General features: G+C 42.5%; 1 protein-coding gene across 16 annotated transcripts in view; it reads left to right on the forward strand.

The window, feature by feature from the left end:
• Nucleotides 1-21,684, forward strand: part of GPR65 (G protein-coupled receptor 65) — a 159,090-nt gene that overhangs the window by 70,950 nt on the left and 66,456 nt on the right. For 4 of the 16 annotated variants that reach the window (XR_007152932.1, XR_007152929.1, XM_047862441.1 and 1 more), the window contains exons 3-4: nt 71-138; nt 4,996-5,106. Coding sequence is in view for 7 of the 16 variants with exons in the window: in XM_047862441.1 (XP_047718397.1) it covers nt 71-138; nt 4,996-5,099 (172 nt within the window). In the remaining 9 variants the exon portion in view is untranslated. The other 12 variants (XR_007152927.1, XR_007152935.1, XR_007152933.1 and 9 more) reach the window with 10 other exon arrangements.

Consider the following 21,684-nt stretch of genomic DNA (forward strand, 5'->3'; position numbering starts at 1 on the left):
AGGCTGTACCATCTGCCTCCTACCTCCAGAATTTTCCAGGTTGTAATTAAGCCTTCTTCTCTATGTTCAGGAAGCCTCCTAAACTCCAGCCTCAAAGAATGGCTGCCATGGTTCAGAGCTCAGCCAGCATCCAGCCAGGTAACTGTCAGTCTCCCGTTCTTGAAGCACACCTCCCCACTGTCCCCCCCCCCCCCCCACAAAACCCTAGGACAGTTTTTTTGACTTGGCTTCTATGACCTCTATGTTACTTGGATCTGGAGATATGAGAATGCCACACCACTCCCCATGAGGCCCAGATTCCCCATGTCAATAAACTATTGGGTGAGCTCCCTTCAAAAGTGTAGCTTCACTTTACACAGGATGGTTGGAGTGGGTAGGGATGGATGGTGACAGTAACAGGATCAATAGATTATCTTAGGGGGCGCCTGGGTGGCTCAGTCAGTTGAGCGTCCAACTTCGGCTCAGGTCATGATCTCACAGTTTGTGAGTTTGAGCCCCACCTCGGCCTCTGTGCTGACAGCTCAGATTCTGTGTGTGTGTGTCTCTCTCTCTGCCCCTCCCCTACTTGTGCTCTGTCTCCCTCTGTCTCTCAAAAATAAATAAATGTTAAATAAAAAAAAAAAGGTTATCTTAGAAAACCATTAAGAGCATGTCTGCCAGCTCCCTGTCACTCTCTTAAAAGCATGGGGGAAGTTATCTGCTCTTCTCAGGTTGGGGACTTTATAGGAAACCCTGAGAAAACAGAGAGTCACATGCACAAGCAGATTATTCACACTATTGCATTGATGTGAATGGATCGTTCATTGTCGATATAAAGAGCTATGGAGGCTGTGTGTCAAGTTTGGCAGTAGTTGAGAACCAGAGCTGCTGGGCTCAGGGAGCATGCATAGTGGGTATAGTGGATATACACATAAAGACAACTTTATAACCAGTTTCTGAGCATCCCTGTGTTGAGTGGGCAAAGGCACCCAGAGACACATAATGAGGACAGTTCCAATCAGTCAGCAAATATTAGCAAGAACCATCAGTGTGCTGGGCACAGTAACGGGTATTGGATGTGTAGAAGTGAACAGAAACCCAAAGGTAGTGGAAGGGAGGCAGGTTTCATTTGCAAAACATCATTCAGGCACCTAAAGGATAAACAAAAGCAAACAAAATCCCTAATGCACTCCTTCCTAAATGGATTTGTTAATTGCATTCATTGGGAACAGATTATAATATCAATAAACTACAGTATATATAGGAACTGTGTATAATGAACTGACTTGCTATTCAGTTTTCATGGGGAACTTGGCAGTTTTTCTGCTAAACCATGAATCATACTTATTTGAAGACCAATCTCCCCACCCCCCCCCCCACCCCGCCCCGCTATTCACGGGAAGACCAGCGCTCATGGAAGAGTCCCAATTACTCCCTCTAGCTTCCCAGTACCAGTCTGGAGAAAGCTCTGAGCATCATGCATCATTGCCTCTAAACCGTTGCCAATTTCTCAGAGTGTTTTAAGAACTAGTATAAATGGTTATCTTTAAAGATGCAGCAAATTGAAGGGAAAAAAATGAATAATATCCTGGAATTGGCACTCCATTGATTCAATCAGTGAGCATGTCCGCTTGCCCATCTTCCATCACTGTGACTCATAGTACCCACTTCCTGCACATAATAGCTACTTTCCATTTGCTAACACAAGAAAATATTTTGCTTTTGGGGGGGGGACTTTTTTTTTGTTTGTTTTGTTTTGTTTTTCTGGTTCCCATGTATTAAAATCCTACTAGGTGCTGGGAACTTTGTACAGATGATCTCTTATAGCAACCATAGAAAATAGGCAATGTTATCCCCATTCAATAGATAAATGAAAAGACATTAAATTATTAAATTATTTGCCTACACTCAGGCGGTTAGCAAGTGGGGACAGAGAATTTTGAGCTCGGTTTCCCAAACCCAGAGCCTGGACTTACACCCAGAGCCTTACACCATCTCTCTAAAAAGATTAAAGAAAAAAAATGGGAGTTCTCTAAAAGCCTCAAGATAGAGAACATAACTATGAATTTTCTCTATCTTAGTGGTGTTATGCCAAAATGAGGATATGCACAGCTCTCAATCCTGCTACATTTATGAGTTTCCAAATCAGTGAATCTCAGCGTAAGCCTATGCATCATCTGGTTCAACATCCTTCCTAGATGCTCCCCATCTCCTCCCTTGGGTCCTCCAAGCCCCTGCTCATCCAGTGCTGGGGATGAGAACTCCCAGACTTCCCAGAAGGCCCTTCTATCTTTGTGCAGCTCTGAGAGAAAATGCTTGCTTATTCTGAGCACAAATCTCATGCCCTGTGGTTTCCATGCACAGGTCTGCCTTTTGGGGACTCAGAATAATTTTAATCCATCTTTGACATGACAGCCCATCTTGTATTTGAAGGCACCTCTCACATTCCCAAACACCTAAGCCCCCTTGGCTTTTAGAAATACAAATATGACAGGATTTTAAATCCCTTCTTATTCGAGGCACTTGCTTGCAGTCTTCATGTTACCCTCGCCGATTGCAGAAGCTTCTTGACTGGTCTTCTCGCTTTATTCTTAAACTGTTGTAATCTGAAGAAACTCCACTCAGAAGCAAGAATGTCTCCTTAAAATGTAAATACGACCATACCTCTCTTCCACTCAAAACCCTCCAATCACTTAACATTGATAACAAACTCCATACTCTCTATCCCAGTATGTTAGAAGTTCACTCTTGTTCTCAGAGTGGGATAGGCAGCTGACCTGACACAATAAAATTCAGCATTTTTGCAATGGGCAATGTTGCAACTGCTCTGTACTTTACTCACATTTAGACAAATACTTGTGGACTATGAACAGAGTAGATTCAAAAGTAAATTTGGCTTGCATGATCTGAAATGCAAGCAGGTCCAAAAGTGAAAAACCCTAACTTCTAGCTCTGACATTGGGAACATGTTGCAAACTTTTCAACCCCTTGATGAGCCCAGTTCTTCTGGTGTGAACTCTAGCTTTCCATTATTATGAACATCTAAAATGTAGCAAGTTTACTTTTAATTTTCTCACCAAAGGACATTCCCCAGTCATTCTAAATAAACCCAAAATAATAGCACTGCAAGTATAAATGCAGTGTGTTTAATGTTACAGCATCTAAACTAGGAGTAGTCAACGGGCCCTGAAATTATGTATGAAATTCCATAGGAGTGTGTGTATGTGTGTGTGCATGGGGGGGGGGGGGAGGCGGGAAACACAGCACACACTATGAACACTACCCTACCCTACCATTCTGGCACTTTTCTCTTGGATTGTAGTAGTATGTTTATTTGTCTGCCCTCCCACATAGACTATAGACTCTGAAGGCAGAGTTCACCTCTCCCTTATTGTCCTGGGTTCTACCCCCATGGTCCGGTGCCGTGTCTAGTACCCACGTGGTACTCAGTATATATTGGTTTTAAAATGTCACAAATTAATGAAAGGGCATTCTGACTCCTTTTTATGGAAACTTCGTGTGAATCACTGAAGCCAAATGGGAAAACCAGATACGTTCACCACGTATCCATTCGTTCATCCACTACAGTTGTTTCTTGAGCTCTCACTGAGAGCTAGCACCATGCTAGGCCCCACAAGTCGATGCAAGTGTGATGGCCAGCTCTCATGGGATCTTCAGTCCAGTGTTGGAGACACACATTAAGTCAATAATCATGGAAAGAAGCAATTATAAACTGTGATAAAATGAAATGAAGGAAGGGGCGTCTGGGTGGCGCAGTCGGTTAAGCGTCCGACTTCAGCCAGGTCACGATCTCGCGGTCCGTGAGTTCGAGCCCCGCGTCGGGCTCTGGGCTGATGGCCCAGAGCCTGGAGCCTGTTTCCGATTCTGTGTCTCCCTCTCTCTCTGCCCCTCCCCCGTTCATGCTCGGTCTCTCTCTGTCCCAAAAATAAATAAACGTTGAAAAAAAAATTAAAAAAAAAAAATGAAATGAAGGAAACATGCAAGAGAATCTAATTTAATGGTGGGGCCTTAGAAAGGCATCTTGGGGACACTGGTGTTTCAGCTAAGAGCTGAAGGATGAATAGTAGTTAAGCAGGAAGGTCTCTCCGCCAGCCCCAGCAGTGAAAGTTTCTGTGCTTCCCAAAGGGTAAGTTTCCTGGGAGACCTCACGAGGTGTAGGCACCTGCTGTGGTACCTTGTCTCCAAAGATGGCACCATCAATTCCTGCCTTCTTTGTATCCACATGCCTCTCCATTCTGTTGAGTTTGAATTGGCCTTTAACTGCTTTTACTGATAGAATGTGGCAGAAGTGGTGCTATGCCAGGCCGCTCCTTTTTCTTGGAGCGCTGTGCTGCCATGTAGGAAATCTAGGCTGTTCAGCTGGAGAGGCGGGCACCAGACCTTTGAGTGAGGAAGTCATCCTAGACATGCAGTGCATTTGAGCCTTCTGATAACTCCAGCCTCAGCAGCTATTTCACAGCAACTGCATGAGAGATGCCAAGCAAGAATTGCCAAGCTGAGCCCTGTCAACTTACAGAACCATAGCAGATAATAATAGATTACGTTAAGCCGGTAAGTTTTGGGGTAGTCGATTACACAGCAATAGATAATCAGAATGCCTTCCAATGACATATTAAGACTCATGTAGGGACTTGGTCTAAGAGATCCAGTTTGTATCAGCTGACACGTCCTCCTGAGAACAACATGTATTCAGATCCTTTTACTTGGGAGAGCAGGAAAGAAGAATTTGTTCCTCACAATGGATCCAAATCTTACCTGCCCACGTATCAAACTTTCCTTTGCTCTGGGCTGGAGAGGAGTAGCCTAGAATATCTCTGACAGGACCTGACAATATCCCCGACCTTTGGCCTGAGTCACTATGAGAAACTCTACCAGTTAACACACTTCTGTTGTTTTCAAATCCTTCATAAAAGCCCAGCTCCAACGGAAGCCCACATGGTGCTTCTCTTTTTGCAATGGGTAATTTCACTGTCAATTTCATCTCTTGCTTTTCAGGATCCAGGGTCTGCTGGAGGAGACCCCCTTTCTGTTGTTATCATGTCCTTCAGATGAGTAGAGGGTGCGGAGTGAGGAAAAGGAGAAGAGGAATCATGCCTTGATGCATTGGTAAGAGTGTTTTTGTTTGCACATCTTGCATTATTAATATTCCTGTTTAGCATAATTAGCTACCTTCTCCAGCTTACAACCTGCAGTGTTTATGCCTCCATTTGATAGCTCAGCCATTAGCAAAGCAGTACAGTTCCCTGAAGGCTGAATGCAGGTGGTTCTGAACAATGCAGGGTGCCAGTTGCTCAGAAAAGCAGGCGACATAAGCTTTAATTGATGCTAAAAATATATTCGCTAGAAGAATCAGACTCCTTCAGTCTGTCTGCAGCAGATAAAAGCATCTATGGATTAAAAAAGGCCTGGCAGAACAAAAGAGAGGTGAACAAATGGGAACAAATGAATTTTATTAATGGAGAAAGAAAGCTAATACAGGACAATATTACTTCTCTTTATTCAAATAATTGGCAGTCCATTTTACATACACAATGACTGTTGCTTCGGAACATAATTTCAGACTCAACAAAGCAGAGCAATTTAAGTCCTATCATGCCTTGTCATCCAGCTTTGGGTAGTCTGGTAAAAGTAATTCAACATCCCTTATGGAATCACAGGCTATGAAAGCTGGAGGAGAGCTTAGAGACAGAATTATATGATGTATTATTATTATTATTATTATTATTATGTTATTTGTATTATGTTGATATGTGTGCATTTCAGTGGTCTGACTTACTTCTCCATCAGCTACTAATCCACTACTCAAGGAAGAGTTATCCATGAAAGAAAAAAAAAATCCACATTGACCTGTTAGAAATGAGTCAAGAGTGAAAGAGGACACACATATCGGGGGGAGGGGGGGCGGCGGTGTGAAAGTGATTCTCCCCAGTTTGCTAAGCAGAGCACTGCCCTAGCATCCAGCAGGACCTAGAAATCCACATGAAATAATGCTCTCCATATATATTAATATAGTGGTTATTATGTGCTGGACACTGTTCTCAGTGTTAGCTATATTTAATTTATTTACTCCTTAAAATGCCTGTCAGGTAAACACTATTAAAATCCCCACTTGATACCTTAGAAAACTGAGACATAGAAGTTACAGAAGTCTCCTTTGGTCACACTGTTCGTAACCAGAGTCAAGGTTTGGACCCAGACAATCTGGTGCAAAAGTCTGTGTGCTTCTTCAACACACTATACTGCCTCCCAGTTCAAATTTGAATGCTTCCCAGGGTGCCTGGGTGCTTAGTCAGTTGAGCGTCTGACTCTTGATTTTGGCTCAGGTCATGATCTCTCAGTGGTGAGATCAAGCCCCGTGTTGGACTTCTCTCTGAGTGTGGAGCCAGCTTGGGATTCTTGCTCTCCCTCTGTCTCTGTCCCTCCCCCACACTCGTGCACATTCTCCCTCTCTCTCTCTCTCTCTCTCTCTCTCAAAATGAATACACATTTTTAAAAAAGCAAATTTGAATGTTTCCATATTTGCCAGTTATCAGGCCTATATTACCCTGAAACAAGTTATTACCTCATTTTTCATGTGCAGAGTGCTTTCACGTACATTCTTCCATGGGCTCTTTGCGTCAGCTTCGAGAAGTGAGCATAACACCAATTATTAATTCACAGATGAAGGAACTCAGAAGCCATTGTCCTCAGAAGCCAACTCCTTTATGTTTCTGACAAGAAAAGCAAGCTGAATATCTAAAAAGAACGTTTACAGATAAATACTAAAGTAATGCAAATGATAGAAAAACGGGTTAAGACATGAAGAGTATTTCACTGAAGAATAAATGCTTGGCTAGTGACCATATAAAGGACATTGAACATTATTAGTGAGGAAGGAAATGCAAATCAAGGCCAGAATGGGGCACCAATTTCCATGCCTTTCCTGGGCAAAAAATGTAAAAAATCATCTATGATAAGTACTGGGGATGAATCTATCACATGCTGCTGTTGGAAATGTGAGTTTGGGAAAGTTGACATAATCTACTAAAGTTGACCAGTCATGTCTCATGACCCAGAAATTCCACTCCTACATATATTCTGAAAACAGAGTCTTAAATATCTATAAAAAATGTTCACATCAACATTGTTTCCAATAGCAGAGAAAAAACAACCCAAATACCCATTAACATGAGAGCAAATGAATATTATGAAAAAAACTCATTTCGTGGAATATTATGTAGCAGTTAAAAATAAAGAGATTATAAAAGCACATACCAACACATATGAATCTTAGCAATATAATAGTAAGTAACAAATAAAGCAAGTCTCAGAAAGTAAATAAACCTATAGGAAAAGGAGAGCAAGGGAATGACAAATAGATTTTGGAGGGAGAGAGCCAGGTACATGGGCTATTGAAAGGATTCCATATGGGTAGTTCGATAGGTGGAATTCTAAAATGACTCCCAATGACCCACGCCCTTAGATAATCACCTCCCTTTAAGTGTGAGTGGGACCTATAGCTTGCTTCTAATCAACACAACATGGCAAAGGTGATGGGCTATCACAACTGTGATCAAGTTATGTTATATGGCAAAAGTGAAGGGGTTTGAAGATGTAATTAAATTCCTTAACAGTTCAATTAAGTAATCAAAAGAGAGATTATCCTGGGTGGGCCTGACCTAATCAGATGAGTCCATTAAGAGGACTAAGGGGTCAGAGGCTCAAAGCAGCAGTCTTTCTCTCCATTGCTAGCTGTGAAGAAGCCAGCTCCCATGAATTCTATAGCCTCAAGGAAACCGATTCAGCCAACAACCTGAGGGATCTTCGTTTGTCAAGCTTCCAGATGAGATCCCAGCTTGTTCATGACCTAAGGCTTGTAAGAATCAGAACAGAAGAACCAGCTAAGTTATACCCAGATTCCTGCCCTACAGAATCTGCGACATGGTATATGGTTGTTGTTTTAAACTAAGTTTGTGGTAATTATTGATGCAGCAATAGAAAACTAAGGTAGATAAAGATTACTAGCAAAATCTTAGCCTTTGTTTTAAAATGTAGTCCACCTGTACTGATTAAATTACTAGTAAGTAACTAAAGCTCATTCCATCTTCTTTTGATGAGATGCAGGGAAAGAAAGAGTAAACGTTAAATATCCCATTTATGTCTTTGGCTTCATTTATAAAGCAAAAGACTTACAAAGAAAAGATAACAAGGACAGCACGTCCAAACTCTCTGCTGGGCACGCCTCCTGCTTGAAGAAACTGAATGTGAACTGTGTGGCAGAGTCCTGGAAGGGGGCGGCATAGCCTGAAGCACTCTTGGTGACCTGGGGAGGGGGGTCACCAGATGGACCATCCAAAGACAGTGACTGGTGCAAACACCTTACCTGACTGGGCATTACTGGAGGATAACAGGCTGATCCCATCAATCCTTTTTATGGAGAAGGTAATATCGTTACTGGATAATAGGGTGCACAGAAATGTGTGCACACCGAGAAGGCAAAAGGCAGAAGCCACAGGTGGTAGAGGACTTATGATGGAGAGTAACTGAGTCACCATAATGCTAGTACGATAGTCTGGGAGGATGGACCCATCCCTCTGAAAGGGTAACCAGACAGACCTCTCAGGTGACCACTGAGATAATTCTTTATTTTTCTGACCTCTCTATCTATCCTAAAAGCAAACATCTCTAACTTGAGATAATAGAAGAAGGTCTGTGTCTGTCCCTCAAAAGAAACTGCCTAGTTTGTGGTGAAGAGCATGAGTTCTAGATCTAGACTTCCTGGGTTAGTTTCCAAGCTCCTTCACTTCCAGACAATGTGACCTGGAGCAAGTTACCTAACCTCTCTGCGTCTCTGTTTCCTCATCTGTGAAATGGGGATATTATTAATACTTACCTGATAGGATTGCTGTGAGGATTAAATAAGTTAATAGTTGTAGGGTGGCCCGGGTGGCTCAGTTGGTTAAGCATCCAACTCTTGGTTTCAGCTCAGGTCATGATCTCACAGTCTGTGGGTTCAAGCCCCACGTCAGGGTCTGCACTGACAGCATAGAGCCTACTTGGGATTCTCTTTCCCTCTCTCTCTGCCCCTCTCTGCATGCTCTCTCTCTCTCTCTCTCTCTCTCTCTCTCTCTCTCTCTCAAAATAAATAAACTTTGAAAAATAATAGTTGTAAAGTTCTTAGGGTACTTGGCACATAGCAGATGGTGTATAATTGTTGAATGAGTAAACCTGTCAGAAGGAGAACTCTTCTTCCCTACCCATGTGGAGGGACGTAAATTAATGTAACACTCTAGGATGCTCCCCAACCTTAGTCACCCCATTCCTAACTTAGCACCCAAGGCGATGGAATGATTTATCTGATTGGAGAGTATATCAATTAGAATTGGATTCAGCCTTGGAGCACCTGGGTGGCTCAGTCAGTTAAACATCCGACTTCAGCTCAGGTCATGATCTCACAGTTTGTGAGTTAGAGCCCAGTGTCAGGCTCTGTGATGACAGCTCAGAGCCTGGAGCCTGCTTCGGATTCTGTGTCTCCCTCTCTCTGCCCCTTCTCCTCTCTCACACACTCTCTCTCTCTCAAAAACAAATAAGCATTAAAAATTAAAAAAAAAAAAAAAAGAATTGGACTCAGCCCTAAGTGACAGGAAATTTAAAATAATAGTGGCTTAAACAAGGTAAAGTTCGTCTCTGTCTCCCATATATAAAGTACAAGATAGGTAGTCCAGGGCTTCTATGAAGTCTCCGGGACCCCCGGCTCATTTCTAGCTTGTATGCCATCGTCAAAATTCAGTTTCCATTTCGTGGTCCAAATGGACACTCCAGCTCCTTAGTCTTGGCAGAAGTGATGAGGAAAACTGGGTAGAGAAGCTCAGATAATCACTCTTCTAGAAACTGAGCAGACTTGCTCTTATCACCACCCCACCACACCATCCCCCTTGACCTGGGCCACAGGGTCACACCTAGCTGCAAGGGATATTGGGGAATGTAGTCTTTATTCTGAGGAGCCACCATGCCCACTGAAAAGTGGGGAATGTATTACTGTACAGGAAGACGGGATTTAGCTGATAATTAGCAGTCTCTCCATAGTGAGTTTATAAGGAAACACTCAGAATGCTTAACTTATACACTTGCTGGGAAAAGGCTCATCCTAATCTAGCAGGTCTGGGTTCATATCTGCCTGATTCTAGGGATCAGCAGTAGACAGTTGCCTTGGCCACCAGTAGAAGCCATTTTCTCCAATATCAGGTTGGACACCACAAAGGAGATACATTTATCTCCACCTGCTAAACAAGTTTGTCTTCTTTTCATTGTTTCAGAACCCAGGTAGGGAAGCTGGGAGATAGTGTTATAGACCTTTCAAGATTTCTGATATAATTCAAGAAAAGACACACACGGAATTTGTCAACACACACAGGAGTTGTATAGAATTTCCTACACTGTGGACTCATGTCACAGAGAGAATCCGGGGTATATTTGTAGCTACATTTCAATTGCAATACTCCCAGATCCAAATTTATTTGGTGGTTAAATATATCTGGATGTACCCTTTTAAAAAGCTCCAGTGAAAGCAATGCCAAGTCACATCCTCTGTTCTGGGAAGATTTGATACTGAGTGGGATCCAGGGCTTTACTTTAGTGTCAGTCCTCTGGCAGAGTCGGTTTTGTTGGCTCTGAACTGACTATTCTCTACCATGTACTGTTTTAACATTTAGAAAGTGTCCATTTTTAGCAAAATCACAGCTGTGTGCATGTAGCATATTGGTGTGGAGGAGGGTTACATTTCAACTTGTTATATTAGAAAAGTAAGAAAATCACTGACTTTTAGATCTGGAAGGAAACTTAGAGATCATTGAGCCAAGCCCTCTTATGATGGATGAGAAAACGGAAGCCAGAGCGGAACAGGGCCATATCCCTGGACACTCACACTAATTCATTATAGAACTGGACGAGAGTCCCATAGCTGCCAGCCCAACCTACTTTCCAAACGCCTACTCTACTTTCTTCCACCCTCCACTTTCCCTATAGTCAATAAAATTAAAAAAGAAATGAAGTGGGTTACTTAAGTTCTCTGTGCCTCACTTTCCCATCTGTAACATAAGCATAATAATGCCTACCTCACAGAACTATTTATAAAGATTAAATTAGATATAACTGCTACTACTCTAACACAAAATAAGTGAACCTCAAGCAGAGTAAGTACTTGATAGTACCTTTTATCGAAAGAAGACCCCATATATGTAGCACCTGGGTGGTTTAGTCAGTTAAGCATCAGACTTCAGGTCAGGGCATGATCTCACAACTCATGAGTTCGAGCCCCGCATCAGACTCTCTGCTGTCAGCATGGAAACCGCTTCAAATCCTCTGTCCCTCTCTCTCTGTCTCTCCCCCCCCAAAATAAATAAACCATAAAAAAAATCTAACCAAAAGAAAGAGACCCCATATAAAGGTTAAGAGTGCTAAATTGGGACTGATATAATGCAATCATTCTGTCACTTGCCCATTCATTCATTCAGTCAAGAGCGAACAAGCAGTTATTGAACTGTGCTGTGGCGAATGTTGTTCTAAGTTCTGAGAATATAAGGTGAATCCGATAATGCTCATAGGGTAGAAGAGGTGATAGATGACTAAATAATATATTAAGGACCAAAAGTGAACAGTATAGTATGAGGTGTAAGAAGTGACCAGTTAATTCTCTTGGTTAAGGGTGTGACAGGGAAGGTTAATAGACTCCCTGATGACCTCTGAGAATGGTTTTCAAAGTCAACTAGAAATTTGTCAGGTGGAAGAAAATCCCTAAAAGAAGAAGCAGCAAGTGCAAAGGCACAGAGGCATGAAACACCATGTTATTCAAGTTCTGGGTTGTTAGAGAATAAGGTGCAAAGATGACAGAAGTAGAAGATAAGGTAGACAGGAACCAGCATATGAAGAAAACTGTTCAATCCATGTTGGGGGGTAAGAGTTTGTCCACAGGCCGTAAGGAGCTTGTTGAATACTTTCAAAGAGAAAGACATATGGCCAGAGTACCTTTGGTGTGAGTTGAGGAAAAGGGGAAATCTGGTGAGGCAGAAAGCAAAGAAGCCAGTCAGGAGTTGAGGTCGATACTGCAAACTGTTCACCAATATCCTTTCTCCCTTCTTACATAAAGATTAAAATTTTTACCTGGACACCTGAGCTCTTTCCATAAATTGGCTATTGTTGATAGTGCTGCTATAAACACTGGAATATATATATTATGAAATATTACTCAGCCATCAAAAAGAATGAAATCTTACCATTTGCAGTGATGTGGATGGAGCTAGAATGTGTATTAAGCTAAGAGAAATAAGTCAGTCAGACAAAGAAAAATACCATGTTATTTCACTCAAATGTGGAATTTAAGAAAGCAGATGAACATAGGGGAAGGGAAGAAAAATAAAATAAGAGAAAAACAGAGAGGGAGACAAACCATAAGAGACTCTTAACTATAGAGAAAAAACTGAGGGTTACTGGAGGGGAGGTGGATGGGGGGATGGGTTAAACGGGTGATGAGCATTAAGGAGGGCTTGTTTAATATGTGAGTGATGAATCACTGAATTCTACTCCTGAAACCAATTCTACACTGTATGTTAACTAACTTGAATTTAAATAAAATCTTGGAAGAAAATTAAGTAAGTAAGTAAAATAAATTTTTACCTGGACGTAAAGATGTCCAGAATGAAGATTACATTTCCCAGCCATCTCATTGCAGTGAAGGGAGGCCATGTGACTAATCTTGCCCAAGGGGATGTGAGTGTAACTTACATGTGAAAGAAACCTCTTGGTGCGGACTCAAAAGAAAGGGATAAACCCTCTCATTTCCCATCTCTCCCTTCTTTCTTCCTGAATCTAGGCTCAATGGTAAGCCATCTTGGGCCATACAGATGAGAACAGTATCTAAAGACAGCAGAGCAACAAAATGAAAGGAATCTGGGCCGCTGCAGAGGAAGAGGCCCCATCCCAGCTTGGGTCATTAAATGACAGAGAAAAACGCTTCTATCTTGTGTTTTAAGCCACTATGACTCTCTTCCTAGATGAAAGGAGATGATCCGAGGCAGGGGCAGAAGGAATGGGACAGAAAGAACAGATTTGAGGAAAGTTGTTGGACTTATTCACGGGATGTAGGAGACAAGAGAGGGGGTGCCAACTGCACCCCTTACGAGCCTTTGTCTGAAGGCTGGGTGGATGGTGAAGTCATCAAAGAAAAAGAATAGAGCAAAATTAAATTACTTCTGAAGATGTGGAAGTTTGCTGGAAAAAATCTCAATTTTCAATTCATATGTTCGTCCATCCTAACACCTTTTACTGAACTTGTATAAGGAATTTGCATAAGGAACAGAGGATTTTTTTAAAGTTGCCCGTTAGTGGTAAAATTGTTTTCTTTTTCTAAAGATGGACATCTCATTGATAGATGAATGGATAAGAAGATGTGGTATGTATACAACGGAGTATTATTCAGCCGTAAAAAAAGAATGAAATCTTGCCATTTGCAACAAGATTGCAAATGGATCCAGACAGTATAATTCTGGCAACTCTTTCTCCCCACAGGTCCTGTCCCTGTGCTTTAATAAAACCACCTTTTTTGCACCAAAAGAGAGAGAAGAAATGCTGAGCAAAAAAGTCAATCAGAGAAAGACAAACTCCATATGTTTCACTCATACGTGTAATTTAAGAAACAAAACAAATGAACAAAGGGAAAAGACAGAGAGAGAGGGAGAAACTAAAAAACAAACTCTAAACTATAGAGAACAAACTGATGGTTACCAGAGAGGATGTGGGTGGAGGGATGAGTGAAATAGGTGATGGGGATTAATGACCACACTTAATCACAGTGAACATTGAGTAATTATAATTGAGTGTAATAAGTAATTATAATTAACACTGAGTTAATTATACTGGAATTCAAATTTTAAAAAAATTAAAAGACATCTCAGCTGTAAAGGCTGTAAAGTACAGAACTCTCTAGGCTATGTACAAGCATGTTGGACCTTTCACTGCTTAAGCTGTTAACAGAAGATTAGCTATCACCTGGCTTGGTGTTGTTTCAGGTTTGCCTGGAAAAGGGAAGTGTGTGAAGCATGCTTTTTGCTTTAAGATTTTTTTGTAACGTTTATTCATTTTTTAGAGACAGAGAGAGACAGAGCACGAGTGGGGGAGGGGCAGAAAGAGAGGGAGACACAGACTCCAAAGCAGCCTCCAGGCTCTGAGCGGTCAGCACAGAGCCTGACGCGGGGCTCGAACTCACAGACCACGAGATCATGACCTGAGCTGAAGTCAGATGCCCAGCCGACTGAGCCACCCAGGCGCCCCTGCTTTAAGATTTCATAAGGGCTCACATGTTTGTAATTGAGGTGGTGGGAGCAAGGGAACGTCCTTAAGGTGAGGATAATTCCACATAGCCACTCTTTTAGTTGTGCCGTAATCCTCAGTATCCAGAGGAAGTCCATTTTAAATTAAATTGTTGGGACAGAAAAAAATGTATGTGTATGCATTTCCATACATTTAAAAACACAGCCCTGCTTAAATAATCTCTGCACATTTTCACAGCAGACTTTCCTTTTTGCACTATTTATCCTCCTACACAAGCAGTTTAAATAATCACTCCACATGATACACCAGACTTCCTGGGCAAAATAGCTTTTCCTATATTGATTAAAAATTCAAAGTCTATCTATAAATCAGGAAAGTCACTTAACATTCATGTCAGCATCCATGAATGTTAGGCTGCTTCAAACACACCCTAAGAGAGGCTGCTTAGACATGAAATAAACAAGAAGGAAGATCAATGAACTTATTTATTCCACGTGTCTTAATGGCTCATTGGGACCGTGCTCTTTGCTCCGGTCTGTCCCCCTCAGAATGCTCCATTACCAGTCAAATGAAGGCATTTCTCAGCTTTGTCAGACAAAGGGAAAGCGTTGGTATCACTAACGGACATTCAGTGCAGTTCACCTGGTTACTTCCTAAAAACCTACTATGTGCCAGATCCTGTCTTAGGCCTACGGGGATGCAGAAGTAAATATGGGACAGCATTGCTCTGATACAGATGCAAGAGAAAAGCTCAGGGTCCTGGAGGGGGGAGAGATGAATTCCTGAAGGTTGGGATCCAAACATGCTTCCTAAAGATTCTTACATTTGAGCTGAACTTCAGAAGGGAGGAAGGGCTGGATGCTGGACCTGCCAAAGAGGCTGATCTGACGCTCCAGGCAGAAGGAACTAGCTTCCGCAGGTGCTGGAAGAAAACAGCAGGAGCCTTGCAGAAGTGGACTGTGGGCTGTGCAGGAGGTATGCTTACGGGCTGAGTTGTGTGTCCCCAGCACTCCAAAACCCCCAGTACCTCAGAATGTGACTGTATTGGGGGATAGAGCCTTTATAGAGGTAATTACATTAAATGAGGTCGTAATCCTATACAACTGGTCTCCTTATAAAAAGAGGAAGTCAGAACACAGACAAACACAAAGAGGTGAGGAGAGGACATAGGGAGAAGGCGGCTTTCTGCAAACTAAGGAAATGAGGCCTCAAAAGAAACAACCCTGTGACACCTTGGTCTTGGACTTCCAGCTTCCAGGACTGTGAGTGAAAAAAAAATCTCTCTTGTTTAAGGCACTCAGTCTATGGTATTTGTTGTGACACTCCTAGTAAACTAACACAAGGTATAACTCATCAAAGTTTGTTAAAGATTGTCAAATGCACCACTCTTAACCCTCCCATTAACCCTGCGAGGTACATGCTATTGTGCACATCTAAGAAAACTGATACTCATGGAGGATAGGTAACTTGTTCAAAGTCACACCTCTGTAATAGCAGAAAGAAAAATTAAAAACTGGGATCCCGTTACGCATATTTTTAGCCACTTCCTTTTACTTAGTGGAATTATACTGAACATCTCTTGTGTCACTAAAAATCTGAAACGGTCCATTTAGGCTTCCCTACCTCAACTTTGAATAAGTTGCCTGGGGCATCTATGCCAGACAAAAACATCATGAAAACTAATATGGGAGGAAATTGAACATAAGATGCTAAAATGGGTAGGAATTTAGTAGTCACCCAAGAACATGATAAGAACATGGCCATGGCATTTCATGGACTCTGGAAAGGCAGTCCTAGCCTGTGATACTCTGGGAAGAGCACTCTCATCTTCCAGGACCCCAGGAACTACAGAGCACTGAACTGGAAGGCTGATACCTCCTTTATCCCCGAGTCTCATAGTCCAAAGGGAATAGTGACAGCTGGGATCACCTCACAGTCTAGTAAAGCAGGGAAAGAATTTTTAAATGGATCACAGCAACATTCAGGAAGAGTTGGTAATGGCTTCTATGATTTGGGAGATAAAAATTGGGAGTTCTATTTTTAATTTTTATATAGAGATTCTCCAATTCATTCTGTATAATCATTTTCAGAATGGTCTGGGCGATCATTTCAAGACCATAAGTCTAGATCCAGTGAAACCCATTCAAGAACCAGTATTATTCAAGGAGAAAGAAAAGAAAATATCCATTCCCTCCTAGAAGCTTACTATCTGGTTGATGACATGGCAAAATCTTCTTTAAAAGGTTGGAAAGAAAGGAAAAAGACAGGAACACAAAGCGTCCTTCAAGCTATTTTTGTAAACAATCTAATTAAAAGAATCGATGTGAAAATCCTTTGTGAATTTCAATGGACTGTAACAGGTTAAGGAGCTTTTATTACCTGTTCCCCAAAGAACAAATACTGAGCTTTTTCTGGGGGTCAGGCACTGTTTTGTGGTTATTCATAACAAAAGGATACAAGTTAGTGTGGTAGAGTTCAAACTGAGTCAGTGGTCCCTGGAAGAACCCAAATAAAGGAGCAGCCCAAGAGGGTTGAGGAGCACTGCCCCAACACTGCCACAAACGTTTTGGACACTCTCGTGGCTCAGGGGCATCGTGGACAGGACACAGTTTTAAATTCTGGTCTGGGGCTGGGCTCCCAGCTCCACCTCTGTGCTTATTTGACTCAGTTAAGTCACAAAAAAGTCACTGATGATAATACATCTTAAAGAGTTTATAAAAGACTCCATACTAGTATGCATATGGGCCACACCCAGGGTCCAGAGAAATGGAAACTTCTATTATTCTTACGATCCATATTGGCTTCCCAAGGCAGCCATAACAAAGTACTAAAAATAGGGTAACCTAAAACAACAGTAATTTCTTTCTCACGGTTCTAGAGGTTTGCAAGCCCAAGCAGAGTTGGTTCCCTCCGAGGGCTGCGACAGAGAATCTGTTCCGTGCTTGTCCTAGCTTCCAGTGATGTTCAGCGATCCTTGGCACCCCTTGGCTTGTAGACGCATCACTCTGGTCTCTGCTTCCATCTTCTCATGACCTTCTCCCTGTGTCTCTGGGTCTCCACATGGCCATGTATCTTCTGTGTCTCTCTCCTCTTCTTATAAGGACACCAGTCATATTGCATTGAGGGCCCACCCTATTCCAGTATGGTCTCATCTCAACTAATTTGATCTGCAACAACCCTATTTCCAAATAAGGTCACATTCTGAGGTGCTAGGAGTTCGGACTTGGGACATATCTTTTGAGGGGGTGCACAATTCCACCCATAATGGGAGTTTAATTTCAGCTTCTCATTCTACTCTATTACAAACCAGCCAAGTGACCTTGAATGAGGCACTGCCTCTGATCCTTAGTATCTGCACTTATAAATGGAGATGATAATGATACTGACCTTATACATTGCCTTGAGAATCAAGACAGACCATAAGTGACATTGCTTTGTGAACTATAGAGCATTGTATAATTTAAATTAATCATAAGCATTCCTCTGATATCACAGTCTTTGGATGCCTATTCTAACCCTAGCAGTCTGCTTCTGCAGCCCCTGTGAACTATCAGATGCACCACAGTTCCTTGCTTGCTTTCCACAGCTCCAAACAGGACATGTTATTAATCATTAACTCTAAGTGAACTAAATTATGCCTGTAAATGATTGGACTACGGCAATTGAGTTACCTGACAATTTCCGTGCAAGTCACAGAGCTAACCTAATGGAACGTGACAGTTCTTTCCTATAGCACATTCTCAAAATTTGATTATTCTGAGGGAGAAAAGATTCGTTGGGAGCCTCACTCAAATTGCCCAAGGCCTGTTCAGCATCTGTATGGAAAGATTAGGCTTTGGGAGTGAGGACCTGGAGTGCAGCCGACCCGCCTATCAGTCATCTTTCTCGGGCTCCGAGAGGAGCAGAATTGATGTGTCCCTGGTCTTGTAACCTTCTGCAGACTTAGGGACTGTGCTAACCCATGAATAATGAAATCCACTATTAGTCATAAACTGGAGGAGATCATCTGCATTTTGACTCCAAGAAAACAATTTAAAAGGAAATAGGCTTTTGACGCTTTTATAGACCAGGCACAATCAGGCCCTGGAAATAGCCCTCACTCAGTTCCTCGTTCCACTCGTATTTATCACGTATTGCCAGTATCCTTTTAGGGAGTGATATAAAAGAAACAAAACAGAGTACCCAGGCCTCTGGTTTACCCTCTTTTGATCCTGTGCTGGAAAAATGTAACTTCTCTTTTCTCTGTATCTGTGTGATGCTTCTTATCATAAGTTATTACTTATGGCCCCCACCAGTGCCTCCAGACAACCTCCACCACACCACCGTGAACACTCAGTACCTGAAGGCTAAGTCTGGGGTTTTCACCAGCCTGAAATGGCAGTGATCACAAAGAGGAAGATAGGACACCGGCTCAAGGCCGCATTGACAGGGCTGGATGCTACTCCTCCCCAGGTCGCCCTTCGCCAGAGGAGAAACCCCACGATAGCTGGAATCATCACCGGCCATGCGGCCTGCAGATCCACCACTGGTAGCCCCCCAGTGGACCCTCCTACAGAGGTATTTCAACTCACATAAGGCATCACACTGACCCTTTGAGGCCAAGGTTGGAGCAGAACAACACCCGATGTTCGTGTGATCTATTCCTAACAGATGGGCCATTTGGAGAGATCAAAATGCTGGACACAATTTTAGCAACATGGAACCTTGAGGTAAATGAAGGGTCACGGTTACCTCCACCCCAAGCAGAATGACCATAGATATGGGCTGTGGTAGGCAGAATTCTAAAGATCACGCAAATATATTAGCGTCCTGAGTACTCATTCAAACACCGTTATAGGTCCTGCCTTGAAGGCATTTTACAGGTGTCATTAAAACATCAAGCGCCAAGTTGGCGAACCTTTAAGACAGAAACCCAGTGAGTCATGTGAGCCCTTTACAAGCAGAATTTTTCTCCAGCTGGGAACCGAAGTTAGGGATTTGAAGCACAGGAAGCATTCCATCAAGCATCACTGCTGGCCTGAAAATGGAGGGGGACACAACAAGGGAGGCAGGGGCTTGCAGAAGTGGCCAGCAGCCCCTTGCTGGCAGCTAGCAAGTGAACAGGGACCTCGGTTCGGCTGCTGGAAGACACTGGATTCTGCTAACGACAGGAATGAGCTTGAGAGAGCACTCTGTGCTCCAGGTGAGAACACAGCCAAACACCAGCTTCATTTGAGCTGGAACCCAGCCATCCGTGCCGGAATTCTGACCTACAGCACTGAGAGCGGATAAATGGGTGCTTGCTTTATCAGCTTTATTGACACATGCCTCACTATAAAATTCACCATTTTGAAGTGTACAATTCAAGAGTTTTCAGTAGACAAAGAGATGGGCAGCCGGAGCACTGTCGCGTTTCAGAATATTTGCATCACTCAAAAAAGAAATTCTGTACCCGTTAGCAGTCCTCTCCATCCTTCTGGTCCCTGGAAACCACTGATGTACGGTCTGTTTCCATGAATTTGTCTTTTCTGGCTATTTCCTGTAAGTGGAATCCTACTGTATGTGACTTTTTGTATTTGGTTGCTTGCATGTAGCATGTTGTTTTCAAGGATCTACCCACGGTGCGGCGTGTTATCAGGATTTTATCCCTTTTAGGGCTGAATAATATTCCATCGTATGAGTGTATCACATTTTGTGTATCCATTCATCAGTTAATGGGCCTTTGGATGTTTCCCACTTTTTAGTTATTATGAATAAATGCTATTAGGATTTGTGTACAAATTTCCCATGGAATGGCTTCTCATTTCCCTTAGGGTATATACCTAGATTGGGATTGCTGGGTCAAAGAGTAACTTTGAGGTACTACCGAACTGTTTTCTAAGGTGACTGCCACATTTTACAACCCTGTCAGCAATGTGTGAGGGTTCCAATTTGCCTACATCCTTGCCAACCCTTGTTTTTGTGTGTTTTGTGGGGTTTTTTTCTGGTGGGGGGGGAGTTGCCAACACTTGTTAATTGTCTGGCTAGTGGAGGTAAAGTGTTATCTCCTTGTGGGTTTTTGTTTTTGTTTTTGTTTTTTGAGAGACAGAACATGTGTGTGCTGCTCTGAAAAAAATTTTTTCTGTAAAGGGCCACACAGAGGAGGGGCAGGGGAAGGGGGGTGCAGAGAGAATCCCATGCAGGCTCTGAGCTCAGCATGGAACCCCACAGGGGCCTTGAGATCATGACCTGAGCCAAAATCAAGAGTCAGACACTTGACTGAGCCACCCGGGCGCCCCTTTGCTGAGTATTTCTTCATGGGCTTTTGACCATTTCTGTATCTTCTTTAGAGGAATGTTCTATTCAAATACTTTGACTTTTTTTTTTTTTCAGGGAACTGCCAGACAGGTCAAATAGTGACAGTTCTCTGGGGAGAGACTCTTGGAAACCTCCAAACTTTTTCAGCCCCTTCGAGTGGAGGTGAGGTTTCTGGCTGTAACTAGGTATTCCTAGTTACAAGGTTTGCAAAGCTGTTGGTTTTCAAAGCTTCCGTGGAGCTTGGGAATGGAAGGTGGAAATAGGGCACTTTAAAATGCCTACAGTTCACTGTTCATGCCAAGATTAGCTGGTATTCTTGAATTCTCCTTAGATCATTGCAAGCCTTTGGTTAATCTTACAGAGTTCTGAAAAAGTTAATTTGGACAATTTTTGCTAATATAATATCCCCATTGCTTTTATAGAGAAGAGTCTCAGAGACTGCTATTTGGCTGTTTCCAAAGAACTTCCCCCGGGTCTTACTTTAAACAACTGAGTTTGTGGGAGTTTATGTAGCAATAGAAAACTAATCCATGAGTCAAGGCTAATGACACAACTGGACCACAGAGCTAGGGTCCCACCTTCTAATATTGCAAGGGTTATTGTAACTCTTGGGGGTGGCCTCCAATTTACCTATTTTGCGGTTTCTCCTTTAGATCTTTTTTCTTTATGCTTCAACAGACCCTCCACTCCAGTCCAGGAAGAGAAAGCCTTAGGTAAGAATCTATTTTGTGTTTTAGGAATATTTTTCCATGATGCTTGCTTTCAAAGTGGCAAGCAGTCGTTTTATTCATTCGCAAACATGTATTGTGCAGTGGCCAGGGTGACCACCTGTGCCACTTTACCTAGGACGTTCCATTTTGTAGCACTGATCATGCTTCATTCCAGAAAATAACCAGTCACTGGAAAACTGAAATGGGGTTTTAAACCCTACAATCGTTCAGGCCTGTGGTCTAGGGCAGGGGTCAGGAAACTCCTTCCATAAAGGGCCACACAGAAGGATTTTAGGCTCTGCAGTCCAGATGGTCTCCCTTGCAGCTATTCAGCTTGGTGTTTGTAACACAAAAACAGCCCTAGACAATGTGTAAACAAAAGGCATGGCTATGT

The sequence above is a fragment of the Prionailurus viverrinus genome, chromosome B3, assembly GCF_022837055.1.
Source record: "Prionailurus viverrinus isolate Anna chromosome B3, UM_Priviv_1.0, whole genome shotgun sequence".
NCBI classification, from domain to species: Eukaryota; Metazoa; Chordata; class Mammalia; order Carnivora; family Felidae; genus Prionailurus; species Prionailurus viverrinus.